The sequence below is a fragment of the Symphalangus syndactylus genome, chromosome 8 (genome assembly GCF_028878055.3).
Source record: "Symphalangus syndactylus isolate Jambi chromosome 8, NHGRI_mSymSyn1-v2.1_pri, whole genome shotgun sequence".
Lineage (NCBI taxonomy): Eukaryota > Metazoa > Chordata > Mammalia > Primates > Hylobatidae > Symphalangus > Symphalangus syndactylus.
Genome location: NC_072430.2, coordinates 39,182,819 through 39,201,738, shown reverse-complemented (window position 1 = coordinate 39,201,738; position 18,920 = coordinate 39,182,819). Strand labels below are relative to the sequence as shown.

Below are 18,920 nucleotides of genomic sequence, written 5' to 3'. Positions count from 1 at the left end.
GTGGTGGTGGGTGCCTATAGTCCCAGCTACTCGGGAGGCTGAGGCAGGAGAATGGCGTGAACCTGGGAGGCAGAGCTTGCAGTGAGCTGTGATCGCGCCACTGCACTCCAGCCTGGGCGACAAAGCAAGACTCCGTCTCCAAAAAAAAAAAAAAAAAAAAAAAAAAGAAAATTTAAGGTTAACAGTGGTAATCTTATCCAGTGGTATTATTTAATTATATAAAGATTTCCCATGTATTAATTTTAGGACCTAGGTTGGGTGCAGTGGCTCACGCTTGTAATCCCAGCACTTTGGGAGGCCAAAGGCGGGTGGATCACCTGAGGTCGGGAGTTCAAGACCAGCCTGACCAACATGGAGAAACCCTGTCTCTACTAAAAATACAGAATTAGCCAGGCATGGTGGCACATGCTGGTAATGCCAGCTACTCAGGAGGCTGAGGCAGGAGAATCGCTTGAACCCGGGAGGTGGAGGTTGCGGTGAGCTGAGATTGTGCCATTGCACTCCAGCCTGGGTGACAAGTGCGAAACTCTGACTCAAAAAAAAAAAAAACAAAAAAAAACAACAAAGAACCTAGCTTACACATAAGAGATAAATCCATAATTTTTATTCATTTAAAAAACCCTATTACCATATGAACTCAATATTCAATCCAGTAATTTAAAAAAGGGGCAGAGCAGGACAGAGGAGACATGTAAATTTAATAACATGCATTGCAAACAGTAGGTACCAAATGGGCTTCCAGCCAGTCCTCCACACAAGGAAGTTAGGATGTTTCAAAGAGCCCATATAATAAAACAATTTTGACACATCATGTTTCTAGAAAGGAGCACTTAATTCTCTTTCAAATACCAATATCCCTTTAGGAAGATGGTAGTCTATAGTATCTTCATTTTATGAATGAGGAAACCGAGGTCCAGAGAAATGTAAAGTAACCTGGACCATGATATACTCAGTCAAATTGTTGGGGGTATAAAGATTAAAACTTGGTGTTGCTTACATTTTCCAAGCCGCCTACCCTCAGACAATACAGCAGTGACTGGAATATCAAGAAATGTTCTCTCTTCTGTGAGACAGCCACAAAGAATACTTAGGGCACAGCAGAATGGTATAGGGCAGAAACAGCTAGAGGGCTTCAATAGCATGAACAATATGGCAAAGAAAAACAAAAAAAAACCTTAATCCCAGATAGATCAAACCCCAAAGACAGATATAGATCTTTAATTTAAAATCACGTGAGTTTATTCACGGAGAAAACAGTAACAAAACACCCTTGGGACTTTTTTATTCCAACAATTAAAATTGCATTAAAAAGCCAACAGGGAGTTTGGAGACTGAAATGACATGTGGAGAAACTAAATTCCCCTTTCCTTGGGTTTACCTATATTTATCTTTTGGGCAAGAGAGATAGTTGTGATTAATTTCTTTTCTAAGAGACAAGATTTTCCAGTTCCATTGTTTTCATGTGTAAAGGATTCTTCTGTGAGAGCCAGATAGGTGGAAGAGGAGATCAAAGAATTTGATGATGCCTGAGGGAGTTAAGAAGATGAGACTAATAGCTGGTTCACGGAACCACAATTTTACCATAAATTACCAGATAGAGTGGAGGGAAGGGTACTGTATTTCCCATTAATAAAATGTGAGGTATTTAAAAACTCTGCAAACATGGAAACTCACTTCTACCTTCCTCAAAGGAAACAGCAGAGGCTGAGAAGGCTGTTGTGGAAGAACATACCTCCTTGGACTGACTTCTGAACATACATTACAGCCAACACGTAACTAGGATCAGACCATGTCAAACACTTCTCTGAGCAAAGTGGCTGAGTTTACTTCTGCATGGGTTCCAAGGCAACAGTGTGATCAACAATGAGTTCTTCCCTGTCTCTGTTTTTGGCTTGTCTGGGTGCTGAACTCCATGGCAATACACAATAACATGGTCATTTATGGTAAGCAGGTGCGTGAGTAAAAGGATGGGATCTCCAAGTCTCAGCTGTCAGGATTTATCCTGGCCCGTTTTACTTCGCTATTCTGGTCATCTGGATGGCAGAAACCTTCTGTACTGATGTCTCTTTTTTTATCCTCGATGGGTTCTAAAGGGAAATTCTGGTCTGTGGCCAGGACCTGTCGGACAGTCATGTTAACACGAGCGGTCTTCAAGTAGCTGGCACACACCTGCCAGTCCTCCATAGAACAAGGCTCTATCATTGAATCTCTCGGGAGGACAGCAGGGAGAGGTGCCTCTAGGCAGTGAGGCAGGCCTTCCCCTTCTGGATTTGGAAGGACACGAGGGACTGCGTGGTTCAAGAGGCGGCTGAAACCCGACATTATCATGATGTCACCACTGTGCATAAACATGGCCGTGGGGGCCTCATCCCTTTGAAGACCACCCAGGAGAAAGATGGCAGACTGTCCAAAGCTACAAAAAATAAGTAAAAACAATACACAACAGTAAATTTTGTTTATTAATATGACTGGGAAAGTTGCTGCCAACTGTGTTATTTTGTAATTTTAGCTTGATATTTATTGCTCCCAAATCCTCCTTTTTAAACTGTGCTAAGATCCTTCTCTTCTGGCTTGTGTCTATGACTGACCAACTCATGACCTTCTACCTATAGTTATGACAGCCTACAGAACTGCTGCAAAATAAAATTGGATGCAGTTAAATAAGCAAATGGAGAACTTAGCTTTAACATTATCCATTTAAGTTTTATTGATGCTGTTTTTTTAAAGACAGAGTCTTATTTCGTCACCCAGGCTGGAGTGGCTGGAGTGCAGTGGCGCGATCTTGGCTCACTGCAACCTCAGCCTCCTGGGTTCAAGTGATTCTTGTGCCTCAGCCTCCAGAGTAGCTGGGATTACAGGCATGTGCCACCACACCTCATTTTTGTATTTTAGTAGAGATGGGGTTTTACCATGTTGGCCAGGCTGGTCTCAAACTCCTGACCTCAAGTGATCCACCGGCCTCGGCCTCCCAAAGTACTGGGATTACAGGTGTAAGCCACATGCCCAGCCTATTGATGTGTCTTTGAGTCTTTCAATAAAATCATTTGAGTTCTTTAGTATGTTTACCACTCCTCATTTTAAAGATAAGGCAATTAATAAAAGGCACCTTCCTGAGATATAGGTGCAAAACTTGGCACAAATTTAAACTTACTTTTAGGGAGACAAGGAGAGTAAACTACTCAGGCTTTTGTGCTTTGCTCTATATTTTGCTCTTCTATACCAAAGGTCACTCACTTTGCTTTTATGGCCTTCCACTTGTCTATTATAAAAGGTAGGCTTTCATTATAAAAGGTAGGCTACGGCCAGGTGTGGTGGCTCATGCCTGTAATCTCAGCACTTTGGGAGGCCGAAGTGGGCGGATTGCCTGAGCTCAGGAGTTCAAAACCAGCCTGGGCAACACGGTGAAACCCCATCTCTACTAAAAGAAAAAAAAAAAAATTAGCTAGGTGTGGCGGTGTGCACCTGTAGTTCCAGCTACTCAGGAGGCTAAGGCAGGAGAATCACTTGAAACTGGGAGGTGGAGGTTGAAGTGAGCTGAGATCACGCCACTGTACTCCAGCCTGGGCGACAGAGCGAGACTTAAAAAAAAAAAAAAAAATAATAAAAAATAAAAATAAAATAAAAGGTAGGCTCCATGTGTCTTAAACAGAGATACTAACTATAACTTGTTAAAATTCCCAGAAGTGGAAGATTATAGAGTCCAACCATTTTTTTAGTTAAATACCTGTATTTATTTTAGAGTAAAATGCCTTAGAAAAAAGAATTAAATGATAAAAAGTAATCCCAAATCCCTGGAACTAACTCACCTGAATGACAGCAAGGGTTTGGAGTGATCTAGCTCAGATCTGTCTACGTGGATTCCCAGTGTGGAGTCCAGGCGGTAGTAATTGAGGATCCCTGCTTCAGCTCGGAAATCCTCAAATCCACAGGCAGCGGCTACTTGCTCTGAGAGGAAAGCCAGGTCAGAAGGGAAAGGTGTGTAATGATCTGCTGAGTATTTCTTTGGTAAATGTAGAGAGAATAAGAAAAATAAACAATGATCTCAGGAATATAGGAAACTACAAGATTAATTACCACTTTAAAATAATCTTACTTACAAAGTCATATTAACACAGCATTATCTATCCATTCTTTTTTTTTTTTTTTTTTTTTTTTTTTGAGACGGAGTCTTTCTCTGTCCCCCAGGCTGGAGTGCACTGGCACGATCTCGGCTCACTGCAAGCTCCACCTCTCGGGTTCATGCCATTCTCCTGCCTCAGCCTCCTGAGTAGCTGGGATTACAGGCGCCCGCCACCACGCCCAGCTAATTTTTTGTATTTTTAGTAGAGACGGGGTTTCACCGTGTTAGCCAGGATGGTCTCGATCTCCTGACCTCGTGATCCGCCCGCCTCGGCCTCCCAAAGTGCTGGGATTACAGGCTTGAGCCACTGCGCCCGGCTTTTTTTTTTTTTTTTTTTTTTTTAAAGACAGGGCCTCAGTCTGTTGCCCAGTGGTGTGATCATGGCTCACTGTAGCCTAGACCTCCTGGGCTCAGTGATCCTCCTACCTCAGTCTCCCAAGTAGGTAGGAACACAGGTGCGTGCCACCATGCCTGCCTGGCTATTTTTTTTTTGGCAGACATGGGGTCTCACTATGTTGCCTAGACTGGTCTCAAACGATCCTCCTGCCTCAGTCTCCCAAAGCGTTGTGATTACAGACATGAGCCACCGTGCCTGGTCTATCCATCCATTCTTGGGGTATCCAATGATCTCATAATGAATCATTCAAAAACCCAAGCACCTGTTATATAACAGGCACTGTGCTATATACTGCATTGAGTCTACACACGAAGCAATTACTCCACCACCCTCTAGTTAGTATACTCTATCTGTAAATGAGACAGTTCTATTAGGGTAAAAAGGCAACTCAAAACTGTCATTGCCAAGAGGTGCCCAAGGAAACACAATGACTAAATATAACGTAGTATCCTGGATAAGATCCTGGATATTAGAAAATTAGATATAAGAACAAAGATATTAGTTAAAAACTAAGGAAATCTAAATGAAGTACAAATGCTATTACAGTAATGTATTACTATTGGGTAACTATTTGAGACAAAGGTACCATATTGAGGTAAGATGTTAATAATAGGGGGAGAGCATGAGCTCTTTCTGTACTATCTTCTCAACTTTTCTGCAAATCTAAAACTATCCTAAACTAAAAAGTTAATTTATAAAAAGGCAACTCAAATACTATAGCCAGTTTGGTCTTGGGACCTCTCAGCTTGCAACATGGCTTAGTGGCAATTTGACTGGTCAATCTGATGGGATGACATGCTCAAAATATTGGAACTAACTCTCATATATAGCATGGCCAAGATAGGCCTTTAAATTGGAAGTAATTTCCTGAACTTACTTCCCTGGGCTGTCTCTGTTTTTATACCTAAGGATCACAAATATCTTTTTCTACTTAAAAAACAATATATCAAAGGCCATAATAATCTTTTTTTTTTTTTTTTGAGACTGAGTCTCGTTCTGTCACCCAGGCTGGAGTGCAGTGGTATGATCTCGGCTCACTGCAACCTCTGCCTCGCAGATTCAAGTGATTCTCCTGCCTCAGCCTCTTGAGCAGCTGGGATTACAGGTGCCTGCCACCATGCCCGGCTAATTTTTGTATTTTTAGTAGGAACAGGGCTTCACCACGTTGGCCAGGGTGGTCTTGAACTTCTCACCTCAAGTGAACTGCCTGCCTCGGCCTCCCAAAGTGCTAGGAGTACAGGTGTGAGCCACCATGCCTGGCCTGGCCATAATACTCTCTATAACATCTTTCTGCACGAGTGACGTGGCTGCAGTTATGATTAAGACTTTCACTTACAGGTTCCTATATGGATGAATCTGAGGGCTATTTGGGCTACATGTACCTGACAGACTCTTCTTTTGTCTTGATGCTCCTCTGCTCTCACTTCTTTCTTTGCTAAATTAACCTCAAATCTGATCAGAAAATCTACTTTTGTCTCGTATCTCTATTAGTGTCTGGATGTATTCTAGCTGAAGCAGCAGAGTCACAGGTCTGGACAGCAAGTATTTACTTTGGCCAGAAGTGACCTTTAACTTCAGGTGTAAGGAAGACTCTTGATGAATGGCCTGGTCTCTTCAGTTGGAATTTTTCTTTTTTAAATTTTTTCTCCTTTTACTGAACTGCAAATTAGAAGAGTTCCTATTTATCAAAACTCAAAGTGTGGTTACAGAACTTTAAGTTTTCCTCTATCATTTTAAGCTTTAGTCCCTCAGATAATCAACCAGTCAAGGCTGTCATTCTAGCTGTAGATGGCCTCTGCTATAATGAAATAATCTCCCTTTTAGGCTTTCAACCCTGTCCAAACTGTCTCTGCATTACTCACTACTTTTTCTTTTAAAGTTCTCTTTCACTTTTCTCTGACTACTCATTCAGTTTTTGGTCATTTTTACTATTTTTCTTAGTCAATGAGGTTAACTTTGAGGTCTTGGGGAATAACAGTATCAACAGTAAAAATATTATCACCAAAAAAAAAAAAAAGTTAACATTTATTGTGATAATGCATTTAACTGCTTAGAATAGCCAGACACCATTGAGATCACTTTACAGGCACTGATCACTTAATTTTCACAACTGCCTTATGAGGTAGGCACTATCATTACTGGAGGAAGGATTCAAACTCAGGCTGTCTAATCCAAAGAAAATCACATGGCATTTCCCTCCCAAAAATATCTAGTTTCCTACTGAGTCTATATCGCTGAAAGTAAAAATTATATCATAAATATTTTTAAAACAAATCTGTCATTTGGAGCAGTTAATGTATCTGTTAATAAGTTGGGTTGGTTGAAACTGTGGAGCTTTTAGAAAGTAACTGGTTACTGCGAGGCTGAGGTGTGAGGATAACCTGAGTCTGGGGAGGTCGAGGCTACAGTGATTGTGCCACTGCCCTCCAGCCTAGGTGACAGTGTAAGAACATTACAAAAAAAAAAAAAAAAAAAAAAAAAGATAGACAAAGAAAGTAACTGGTTAGTATGCAAAGAAAATGGTCTATACCAATATTTTTTTTCATTTTATTCTTATAATCAGTATATCGACTTGATGGCAAATGTCTAATTGAGACAAGAGGCACTGCACTGCTAGTTACGAGGCATTTTCTAAAACATAGAGGATAGGAAAGAAGAAATCGTAGCTCAAGAAAACACGAAACTGTCAATTGTAGGAAATTCTTTCCCACCTCCCTCCTTCCTAGACATTATAGAGCAGGCAAGTATCCTTTTTTTTTTTTTGAGACAGGGTCTTGCTCTGTCACCCAGTTGGACTGCAGTGGTGCGATCTTGGCTCACTGCAACCTCTGCCTCCCAAGCTCAAGCAATCCTCCCTCCCCAGCCTCCTGAGTAGCTGGAACCACAGGCATGCGCCACCACATCTGGCTAATTTTTCTATTTTTTGTAGAGATGCGCTTTCACTATGTTGCCCCAGGCTGGTCTGGAACTCCTGAGCTCAAGCGATCTTCCCACCTCAGCCACTCAAAGTGCTTGGATTACAGGCGTGAGCCACTGCGTGCGATCGGTATCCATATGTTGAAAGTTCTTTTGTGAGTTGACGAACGAACAATTGAAATACATGGAGCTTCTTTTACTCCAGGCAGCTATTACATAGAAAAATAAGTGCTCCTGAATGTGGCTTTTGTTGCATAATAAAAATTTAAAAAAAAGAAAAAGAAAAATATATGCTCAACAAACTCTCACTAATAATGGAAATAAGGATGGTGAGAACTGCTCTTGACAACAGTTCTATATTCCTGGAACCTACTGTGAGAAAGCACTGGTGACTTCTGATATAAAAAAATTAATTCCTCTTGAGATACCTGAAAGATTTTTTTTTTTTCTTTTTTGAGACAGAGTCTTGCTCTGTCACCCAGGCTGGAGTGCAGTGGTGCGATCTTGGCTCACTGCAACCTCCACCTCCTGGGTCCAAGTAATCCCACCTCAGCCTCTTGAGTAGCTGGGACTGCAGGCCATGTGCCACCAGGCCCAGCAAACTTTTGCATTTTTTGTAGAGACAGGGTTGTGCCATGTTGCCCAGGCTGGCAGCAAACTCCTGACCTTAAGTGATCCGCCTACCTCAGCCTCCCAAAGTGCTGGGATTACAGATGTGAGCCACGGCACCTGGCCCAGTTGAGATTTTTTAAGGAATAAAAGAAAGGGATCCTCCCACAAATGTATAATCTTGATATCTTAAGCATGGTTAGGAAGAAATATGGGCTAAAGAAGCCTATAAACAGAAAACAAAAGAATTAAGAAAACCTGAATACCTTACTGTCCCAGTTATAATGGTAGCCTACGGTCACCCAACGCAGTTTCTCCAGTAAACTTCGGGGTCTCCATTTAGTCACTTCTTTATACCTGCAAAGATTGGTGACAAAAGAGGAATTATTCATGTAAAATGGCAGCAATAGCCGTTTGTATGGACTCTGGAGTTAAATTTAGTATTACATGGTATAAGCTGTTAGCCAAGACTCAGTAGGAGAAATTAGAAGAGACAAATGAGTAGACCACAGATACATTAACAGAGAAAAACATGTTAGCACTTCTAATTTATAATCCTTTGTTCTAAATCCTCTGCTGAATGGGGTCAACTTTAAATCACAAGCCTCCAGCATCTTGGTAATGATAAAATAAGAATGACAACAATGACAAGAGAAATGTCTTTACCTGTCCATGGGAAATGGTACCAAGAGCACTATGGGCAATCAAAAATATGACTTACAGAACATTTTCAGTTTGGTTTGCTAAAAGCAGGGTACAGTTTATCACAATGATTTCTATGTCTATAATGATGGTGGCTTCCCAGAATTGCAGGTTGGGAAAAAAAAAGTTTTTTTTTTTTTTATAGTGTATAGTACAATAAAAAATAACTGGTTTAACATGACTTCTTTAACTCTGTATAACATAGCTTAGATAACCGAGGCTTAGCTAACAATTAAGGCACCACTGTAACTGATTTGGTTTCTGACATACCCTTTTTCAAACCACAGGAGGTTTCTGTAAAACCGAGAGGTGCTCTTTCTGCAATTACATATTGTCTGATCAAATCTATGTGATTAACTACTTTTTTTTTTTTTTTTTGAGACAGAGTTTCGTTCTTGTTGCCCAGGCTGGAGCGCAATGGCGCGATCTCAGCTCACCACAGCCTCCGCCTCCTAGGTTCAAGCAATTCTCCTGCCTCAGCCTCCCAAGTAGCTGGGATTACAGGCATGCACCACCATGCCCAGCTAATTTTGTATTTTTAGTAGAGACAGGGTTTCTCCATGTTGAGGCTGGTCTCGAACTCCTGACCTCAGGTGATCCGCCTGCCTCGGCCTCCCAAGGTGCTGGGATTACAGGCGTGAGCCACCGTGACCGGCCCACTACTCTTCTTCTAAAGAGGAAGCTTGTTTGGCTCACCTCCAAATATCTAAAAATGTGAGAATGGTAGGCCTAATGATTTAATTTTCCTCTGTTATTTACATCATTGATCAATCAAAATTTTTTTCGTCCAAAACTATGGCTGTTTAAAAAAGAAAAAATCAGATTCCTTTAAGGAATCTGATTGTGACAGGAAATGGCAAATGTAATAGAAAGTCTAAGGAGAAATTAGAGGGAAACTGAACGCAGGATAAAGTCTACTACTAAAGTAAATAGCAGACTTTGAGGGGCACGGGAATTAAGAAAAAGGAGAGCTCAAAGTCAGCTGTCAAATCAGTTGGGGCTTCTTGGCAGAGTTGGGAGTTGAGCACGGCACTGAAGAATGGGCAGCATTTACATAGGGAGTGATGCAGTAGGCAATATGGGCACACAGCACAAGCAAAAGCAAAGGATTTATTGATACCCACACTGTTCAGTGGCACTCATCTTGATGTCTGACAAAGAGTTTACAGAATAGATGCTATCTGTCCTCACAGAGTTTACATTCTAAGAAAGACATCATGACACATACATACATGAAGACCAGCAGATAAAAAGAAATGGACAAACACTGATTTATTTAGGACAGATGTGCAGAAGAGACACAGCAGACTTGACTGATGGTCTGCTTAAAAAGATGGTACTTGGCAAGGTTCACACAATTCTCTGAAGTGTTAAGAGTGGCTTACTGCACCTAACTGTGCAAACAATATGGTTTATGGTCAACACCTGCTTTGCTTCTGGGAGTTTGTGATTTTGGCACGTGTCAGGCAGAGGCCGCCTACACGACAAGCTCCTAGTAAAAATCTAGGCACTGAGTTTCTTTGGTAGACATTTCACAGATTTTGTCACAACCCATTGTCGTATCTGGTGTCACTTCTTGGGAGAGGACTTTTGGAGGCATGCACCTGATTTTTCCTGGACTTTGCTCCAGGCGCCTTTTCCCTTTGCTGATCTTGCTTTGTATGCTTTCACTGTGATAAATCTGTGAGTACAACCATATGCTGAGTCCTGTGAGTCTTCCTGGCGAATCATCAAATTTGGGTGTGGTTTTGGGGACTCCCTGACACAACAGGAGACAGACAACTAATAATTTAGGGAAAAATATAAGGCTTGGCCACTGACAGCAACTAGCTGATTTGAACAATTACAATATGGATAACAACCACACATTATTTAATATTTGTGCATAAAAGCTGAAAAATGAAAAAAATGTAATGTAGTTATTAACACAACTTGAGGTCTACCAATGTTTATTCAGCTAAAGGTACAAATAAAAGAACTCCCTGATGTTCTCCTCTAGAGAACATGTTCTATTTTAGTAGCCTGAGACAGAAAAATAAGTATGACTCATGTGGACTTTGTGGTTAATGGAAATATAAACGTAGTTCCAGAGTTACATAAGCACCCTACAGAGGTGATCCATTCTATTTCTCTTTCCAAGATATTACTTCGTAGCCAATTCCTTATTTTAAGGTAATCTCTAGGATACAAGAAAATGCTGTTAAGAAAAGGATGATGATGATGATCTTATGAATATTGAAGCTATGTGTTTTTGAGGAGGGGGGAAAAGAGAGATGGTAGAAGTGGCAGTAAAAGATGAAAGAAGTTGGTCATCTAAGACTGGAATCCAGAACTCAAAATAGATGGCACCCTGCGTATCTAAATGGCAAAGAGTCTTTTCAAAAATTTTATTTTTTGGAGACGGTATCTCGTGTTGTAACCCGGGCTGGAGGGCAATGGCACGATCTTGGCTCACTGCAACCTCTGCCTCCCAGGTTGAAGTGATTCTCCTGCCTCAGCCACCCAAGTAGCTGTGATTACAGCATGCACCACCACACCTGGCTAATTTTTGTATTTTTAGTAGAGATGGGGTTTCACCATGTTGGCTAGACTCATCTTGAACTCCTGATCCCAGGTGATGCACCCACCTCAGCCTCCCAAAGTGCTGGGATTACAGGCGTGAGCCACTGCACCTGGCCTATTTTTACTGTTTAATTAAAACAAAAAAGAAAAATATAGAGATGTAGTCTCACCACGTTGTCCAGGATGATCTTGAACTCCTGACCTCAAGCAATCCTTCTGCCCTGACCTCCCAGACTGCCAAGTGAGCCACCGCACCAAGCTGCAAAGAGTTTTTTTTTTTTTTTTTTTTTTTTTTTTTTTTTTTTTTTTTACAAAGTCCGGGGGTATTTTAACACCTATTATGCTATGAATCCATAGAGAATAGGTTCCAGCAGCTCAGGCTCCTTCCCATTTGTTCTCACAAAGTGTGCTTCTCTCGGTGGGGCAGGCTGGCATTTCAGTTGAACTCAGGTACCTTTCTCTTTGGGTTCTTTTTCTGATTATTTTACTACACGTTTCAGGAAGCTATCTCGGCTCTTAAGAGTGCTTAATGTGCTCAATGCACACATTAATTCTCTTGGCAAGAATCTTGCCCTTACTTGTTCACAACAATGCCAACAGCATGCTGGGGAACACTGTAGACTCTTCCAGTTTTGCCATGGCAACATTTGTGGGACATTCCTTTTTGAACAGTACCCATTCCCATTCCCTTAATGTCGACAATATTATCCTCCTTTTTTTTTTTTTGAGATGGAGTCTTGCTCTGTCGCCTAGGCTGGACTGCAGTGGTGCAATCTCGGCTCACCGCAGCCTCCACCTCCCAAGTTCCAGCGATTCTCCTGCCTCAGCCTCCCGAGTAGCTGGAATTACAGGCACGCATCACCACGCCCAGCTAATTTTTGTATTTTTAGTAGAGACAGGGTTTTCCCCTTGTTGCCCAGGCTGGTCTTGAACTCCTGACCTCAGGTGATCCAACCGCCTCAGCCTCCCAAAGTGCTGGGATTACAGGCATGAGCCACTGCGCCCGGCTGACAATATCATCTTTCTTATAGATGCGCATATACATGGCCAAAGGAACAACTCCATTTTCTAAAAGGCCTAGAAAACATCTATCAGGTACTTCTCCTCTTTCCCTTTGCGTTCGTCATTTTGGCAAATTACTGGAAGATGGCAGTTCCAGCTGAAAGGTGCAAAGAGTCTTAAGAGCTCTACCGAAAGCCTTTATAGAACCTGTCTTAATTACAGAACCCACTTAATTTTTGTCGAGTGTTTCTCAAACTTTAATGTACATCAGAATCATCTAGAAGGCTTGTTGAAACTCACATGGCTGGGTCCAGGCCTAAAAATTCTTATTTAGCAGGTCTGGGGTGGGGCCTAAGAACTGCATTTCTAGTAAGTTCCCAAATGATACTTATGCTGCTGCTCCAGGAATTACACTTTGAAAACCACTATTCTAGCCCAAACTAAAAAACAAAACACAGTACCTTCCATTTCTTTCTAGCTCAATAACAGATTGTTTTATTCTTTTTCTTCTTTTTTTTTTTTTGAGACGGAGTTTTGCTTTTGTTGCCCAACCTGGAGTGCAATGGCGTGGTCTTGGCTCACTGCAACCTCCACCTCCCAGGTTCATGTGATTCTCCTGCCTCAGCCTCCCAAGGAGCTGGGATTACAGGCATGCACCACCACGCCCGGCTAATTTTGTATTTTTAGTAGAGATAGGGTTTCACCATGTTGGCCAGGCTGGTTTCGAATTCTGGACCTCAGGTGATCCACCTGCCTCAGCCTCCTAACAGTCATAGCTTGCTGCAGGCTCAAGCAATCCTCCCCACACTCAGCCTCTTGAGTAGCTAGAACTACAGATGTGTGCTACCATGCCTGGCTAATTTTTAATTTTTTTGTAGAGACGGGGTCTCTCTATGTTGCCCAGGTGGGTCTTGAACTTCTAGCTTCAATCAATCCTTCTGCGTTGGCCTCCCAAAGTATCAGTATTACAGACATGAGCCACCGTGCCCAGCCTCATTTTATGAAGAATCCATACTATTATATCAATGTCAGACTGATCTGAAACAATAAATGTAACAATAATGCAGCTTTGGAAATAATTCAAAAGGTGACAGTACTTTAGACATTTGATATGGCCGCAACAAACTGCTTTTCCACCAAAAGATTTAGTCTAATATTTAAGAACAGAGGATACATTACTATACACACAGGTTTACGTTATTAACAATAAAAACTATCGAAATTATAGTGACAGCATGAATAGAATCATCCTGTAATATACCTTTTCTAATTTAGTTCCTTTTCTAAGAAGCCAAAATAACATCTCTCACTGGGAGCAGTGGCTCACGCCTGCAATCCCAGCACTTTGGGAGGCTGAGGTGGGCGGATCACTTAAGGTTAGGAGTTCAAGACCAGCCTGGCCAACATGGTGAAACCCTGTCTCTATTAAAAAACCAAAAACTAGCCAGGCATGGTGGTGGGTGCCTGTAATCCCAGCTACTCAGGAAGCTGAGGTATGAGAATCGCTTGAACCCAGGAGGCTGCAGTGGGCCAAGATCATGCCACTGCACTCCAGCCTGGGTGACAGAGTGAGACTCTGTCTTTAAAAAAAAAAAAAAAAAAGCACTCTAACTGTAGGATTAAAAGAAAGGCTTGGAGCTGGGCGTGGTGGCTCAAGCTTGTAATCCTAGCACTTTGGGAGGTCAAGGTGGGCGGACTGCCTGAGCTCAGAAGTTGGAGACCAGCCTAGGCAACATGGTGAAACCTCGTCTCTACTAAAAATACAAAAAAGTAGCCAAGCATGGTGGTGCACGCCTGTAGTCCCAGCTACTCGGGAGGCTGAGGCGGGAGCCTGGGAGGAGAAGGTTGTAGTAGGCCAAGATTGTGCCACTGCACTCCAGCCTGGGCAATAGAGTGAGAACCTGTCTCAGGGGGAAAAAAAAAAAAAAGGCTTTGAGTTTTTGCGTTATATTATAGAGGATGACTGGTCCAGGGATGTTAAACAAGCCAGAGTCGAGTCTTACTTTGAAAAGCATTAAGTTCAGTCCTCATAACAAAAAGGAAAAAAAAGCATAGCTTAAAAACTTGCTTACTGCAAGGAAAGTTGTGATCTTTGAGTGTCTATGCCATTTTGGGGGCAATGACATACATATTTTTTGTAACATATTAGACCTATGTAAGTGCATTAGACCCTCATTTTATATTCTCTTCTGAAAACCTCATTTCAATTCTTGCCTTTGTATTTTCGGAAAGGAAAGTAGCAACAACTCTTAATATCTGCCTTCAATATATTGAGAGCAGGACTGGCCAGCACTAAACATTTCTTGTCTTAGTACTATTTAAGGACCCTTCTGGTTAATCATGGGCCTCCTGGGTAACAAAAATTACAAGATTTGTTCTTGAACACTGTGAATAGTAAGGCCAAAACCATTTAACATGCTTCCGGATCATTTTTAAGCATAAAATACTGAGAGAATCACTGAACGGGGTGGGTTGTTCTCTTTTTAAACCTGACTTGTCCAAAAGGAGGTCAAGAAGGATCAGTACCAATACAACTCTCACCTTGAAGAATGCATGAAATATGTTGGCACCTAATACATCTTTATCCAATTATCCAAGAGAATGTGTTCAAGCAAACATGACCCTAATTATTAGGTCTCACTAAAAAAGAAACATGCTATGCTCCCTGCTGCCTTCTCTACGCACTAGCAGAAGGATGATTTATGGGTGGGCTGGCCACCTTCTCCCCTGGTGAATGTGCTCATACAGCAGTTTGCTTGGTTTCTGTCATGGGTAAGTGCCTTAGGTAAGCCTTGGCATTTCTCTTAGCAATCATTTTTTTCTTTTTTTTGAGACGGAGTCTCGCTCTGTCGCCCAGGCTGGAGTGCAGTGGCGCAATCTCGGCTCACTGCAAGCTCCGCCTCCCGGGTTCACGCCATTCTCCTGCCTCAGCCTCTCCGAGTAGCTGGGACTACAGGCGCCCGCCACCACGCCTGGCTAATTTTTTTGTATTTTTAGTAGAGACGGGGTTTCACCGTGGTCTCGATCTCCTGACCTTGTGATCCGCCCGCCTCGGCCTCCCAAAGTGCTGGGATTACAAGCGTGAGCCACCGCGCCCGGCCTAATCGTTTTTTTCTTTTTTGAGACAGAGTCTCGTTTTGTCGCCAGGCTGGAGTGCAGTGGCGTGATTTCGGCTCACTGCAACCTCCACTTCCTGGGTTCAAGTGATTCTCCTGCCTCAGCTTCCCAAGTAGCTGGGACTACAAATGTGTGCCGCCACGCCCAGTTACTTTTTATATTTTTAGTAGAGACAAGGTTTCACCACGTTGGCCAGGATGGTCTCGATTTCTTGACCTTGTGATCCACCCGCCTTCGCCTCCCAAAGTGCTGGGATTACAGGCGTAAAGCCACTGCGCCCGGCCACCCCATTCTTTCAGTGTTTGAGTGCTTCCAGTTTTCTCTCCCTTCTCAACTTGACACTCCCAGTCACTCGCTGCAAATGGACATCCAATGCCACCTTAACTGCTAACATCCTTTTGCTATCTTGCAAATATTCAGTCTTATCTAACCGTCTTCTGTTCTAAACCTTTACCATTCATCTTAAGTCCTTAGTTTTGTTCTCATTTCCTTCTATGTCAGTGAGAAAACAGAAGCCTGCTCAAATGATCCAGTGAATAATTTCAACTTTCCTCCCCGACACCACTAAACTTCTCTAAATTTTCACCTGATCCTCCTGGTTTCAGAAGTGGTCCTACTTCTTTCTTCCAAAGCTAATTCTCTACCTATACTATGTCCTATTTCCCTGACACAGCCTCTGAGGCCTTTCTCCATTAAAAGAATGTTTCTTCTCATACTTTCAAGTCCTCTTCTGAACTTGTTTTTTCCTCTTGGCCTTCAAACATGTTTAATACTCCTACATACTTAAGAATAAACAACAAAAACATTTTCTCTGTCACTTATGCAAGCTACCCTGCTTATACCTCACCTCCTTCTACCCATCTTTCCTTCCCTTTATAATTAAACTTTTAAAAAATTCAACATTTGCCTTTCTCACTCTCTCCCCTCACCATAATCTGACTTTTGTTTACGCCACTACTGAATCTAGTTTCTTAGTTTTCATGACACCAATTAATTGTCAAATCCTAGACCTATTTGACATGGCTGGCCCTTCTCTTGGAATATTTTCCTGTCTTAGCCTCTAACAGCATTTCTTCTGTTTTTCCTCATATCCTTCTGGCTGCTTGATGTCTTTTCCTGCTCTATTTTCTTCACCCTGTGCTGATGCTTTCTGGGGCCAACAGCCTTCTTTTCTATAGACGAGAAAGAAAAGTGAAAAGAAAAGAAGAAAGAAAATCACATCTATTTTCAACACTTCACTATGGCCTTTACGTGTAACTCCCTCATCTCATTTCCTTCTCTCCGCGTCCCTCTCACCCTTACGTTACTCCTAAGCTCAGTTCTGTATTTCCAAAATCATGCTGGACATCTCCACCTGGATACCCTACAGGCATTTCAAAAACAGTATGGCCCCAACTATACTAAGGATAGTCTCTGCTCATTCTTCTCTTCTTTCAATACTTATTTCCATTACAAGCCTCAGTATTACCCTCACTGCCATGTAAAAATCTGTAGATAATTGTTAACTTTCTTTTCTCTCACTTTTTATAATTGCTTGGTAAATAAGCTCTGTAGACAACATCTTTTTGAGGCCTTTATCATCTTTTGCATGGATTAAACTAAATTCTTTTTTTTTGGCCAGGTGTGGTGGCTCATGCCTGTAATCCCAGCACTTTTGGAGGCAGGGGCGGGCGGATCAGGAGGTCAGGAGATCGAGACCATCCTGGCTAACACAGTGAAACCCCGTCTCTACTAAAAATACAAAAAATTAGCTGGGCGTGGTGGCGGGCGCCTGTAGTCCCAGCTACTCAGGAGGCTGAGGCAGGAGAATGGCGTGAACCTGGGAGGCAGAGCTTGCAGTGAGCCGAGATTGCACCACTGCACTCCAGCGTGGGTGACAGAGCAAGACTCCGTCTCAAAAAATAAATAAATAAAATAAAAAATTCTTCTTCTTTTTTTTTGAGACAGAGTCTCGATTGCTCTGCTTTTGCTCTGTGGCCAGGCTGGAGTGCAGTGGCGTGATCTCAGCTCACTGCAACCTCTCCTCCCAGGTTCAAGGGATTCTCCTGCCTCAGCCTCCCAAGTAGCTAGGACTACAGGTGCGTGCTGCCATGTCCGGATAATTTTTGTAGTTTTAGTAGAGACGGAGTTTCACCATGTTGGCCAGGATAGTCTTGATCTCTTGACCTCGTGATCCGTCCACCTCAGCCTCCTAGAGTGCTGGGATTACAGGTGTGAGCCACCGCGCCCAGCCTAATTCTCTTTTCTTTTTTTTTTTTTGAGACAGAGTCTCATTCTGTCATGCAGGCTGGAGTAGAGTGGTGCGATCTTGACTCACTGCAACCTCCACCTGCCGGGTTCAAGCGATTCTGCCACGTTCAGGCGATTCTCTCACCTCAGCTTCCCTAGTAGCTAGGATTACAGGCGGGCTGCCACCATGCCTGGCTATTTTTTGTATTTTTAGTAGAGACGGGGTTTCACCATGTTGGCCAGGCTGGTCTTGAACTCCCAAACTCAGGTGATCCCCCTCCCCACCCCACCTCAACCTCCTAAAGTGCTGGGATTATAGGTGTGAGCCACCACACCTGGCCTGAACTAAATTCTTAATTGTGCTTTTTGCAACCACTGCATTTTCAGTCAATTTCCTCCACTACCACAGAGTTATTTTTCTGAAGTGAAAAATCTGTTATTAATCCTGATAAATACCCACTGTTAATAGGACAAAGTCCACACTCTTAGATGGCATGTAGAGCCATTTATATTCTGGCTCTAACTAACCTTTCTAGTCTCATCTCCAATCATTTCCCACAAGGTATGCTATTCTCACGTTTTTCATGGCCGTGCCTCCGACTATACAGTTTTCTCTACTGAAATGCTCTACTCCACTCTCAGCCTAGCAGATTTTTCCAATTTGTTTTTTCATACAGTTTACACTCACTTCTTCTGGGAAGTCTTTCTCCCAGCCATTTCCTATATTGTGCCCCCAAAGCACCTTGCAACTTCTATTCAAGTATACATGCTTTGGTATTGTAAATTCCTTATTTAAGTACCTGGGTTCCTCCTTTAACAGTCCCTCCCTCACTGGCTTTTATTCTTCTTCACAGCTATCCTAGCATCACATATTTTCTAAGACACAAATGTACATTATTTAATAAATTAGTGAAAATAAGAAGAAAAGCTATATAGTCTCTAAATGATCCTTCTCAAATTTAGCACTGTTCTTATTGGACTAATAAAGAGGGAATATGAATTTAATTGAAATAATATTTACTGAGCACCTTCTAATATATACAAAGAACTGTGGTAAGAATCAAGGCTACAAAATTTTCAAGATGGGAGAGGAAGGCAATGGAAGGAGACAGGGATAGATGACTCAATTCACTAGAATAAATGCTATACTAGCATTATAAACAGTCTTAAAGAAGTAGACAGAGGAGAGGATTAATTCTGCTTTCACAATGAGGGTAACAGTGGAAAAAAGCGTTCATATACATAAAAATAGATAAGAGTATTTCA

General features: G+C 42.2%; 1 protein-coding gene across 1 annotated transcript in view; it reads right to left on the bottom strand.

Annotated features, from left to right (window-relative positions):
- Nucleotides 1–582: 582 nt before the first annotated feature.
- Nucleotides 583–18,920, bottom strand: part of ALKBH1 (alkB homolog 1, histone H2A dioxygenase) — a 37,348-nt gene continuing 19,010 nt past the window's right edge. Inside the window, exons 4-6 of the mRNA XM_055288647.2 lie at nucleotides 8,309–8,399; nucleotides 3,807–4,000; nucleotides 583–2,413 (exon numbers count right to left, since the gene is read on the bottom strand). Coding sequence (XP_055144622.1) covers nucleotides 1,984–2,413; nucleotides 3,807–4,000; nucleotides 8,309–8,399 — 715 coding nt within the window. The 3' untranslated portion in view covers nucleotides 583–1,983. The remainder of the gene's footprint in view (nucleotides 2,414–3,806; nucleotides 4,001–8,308; nucleotides 8,400–18,920) is intronic.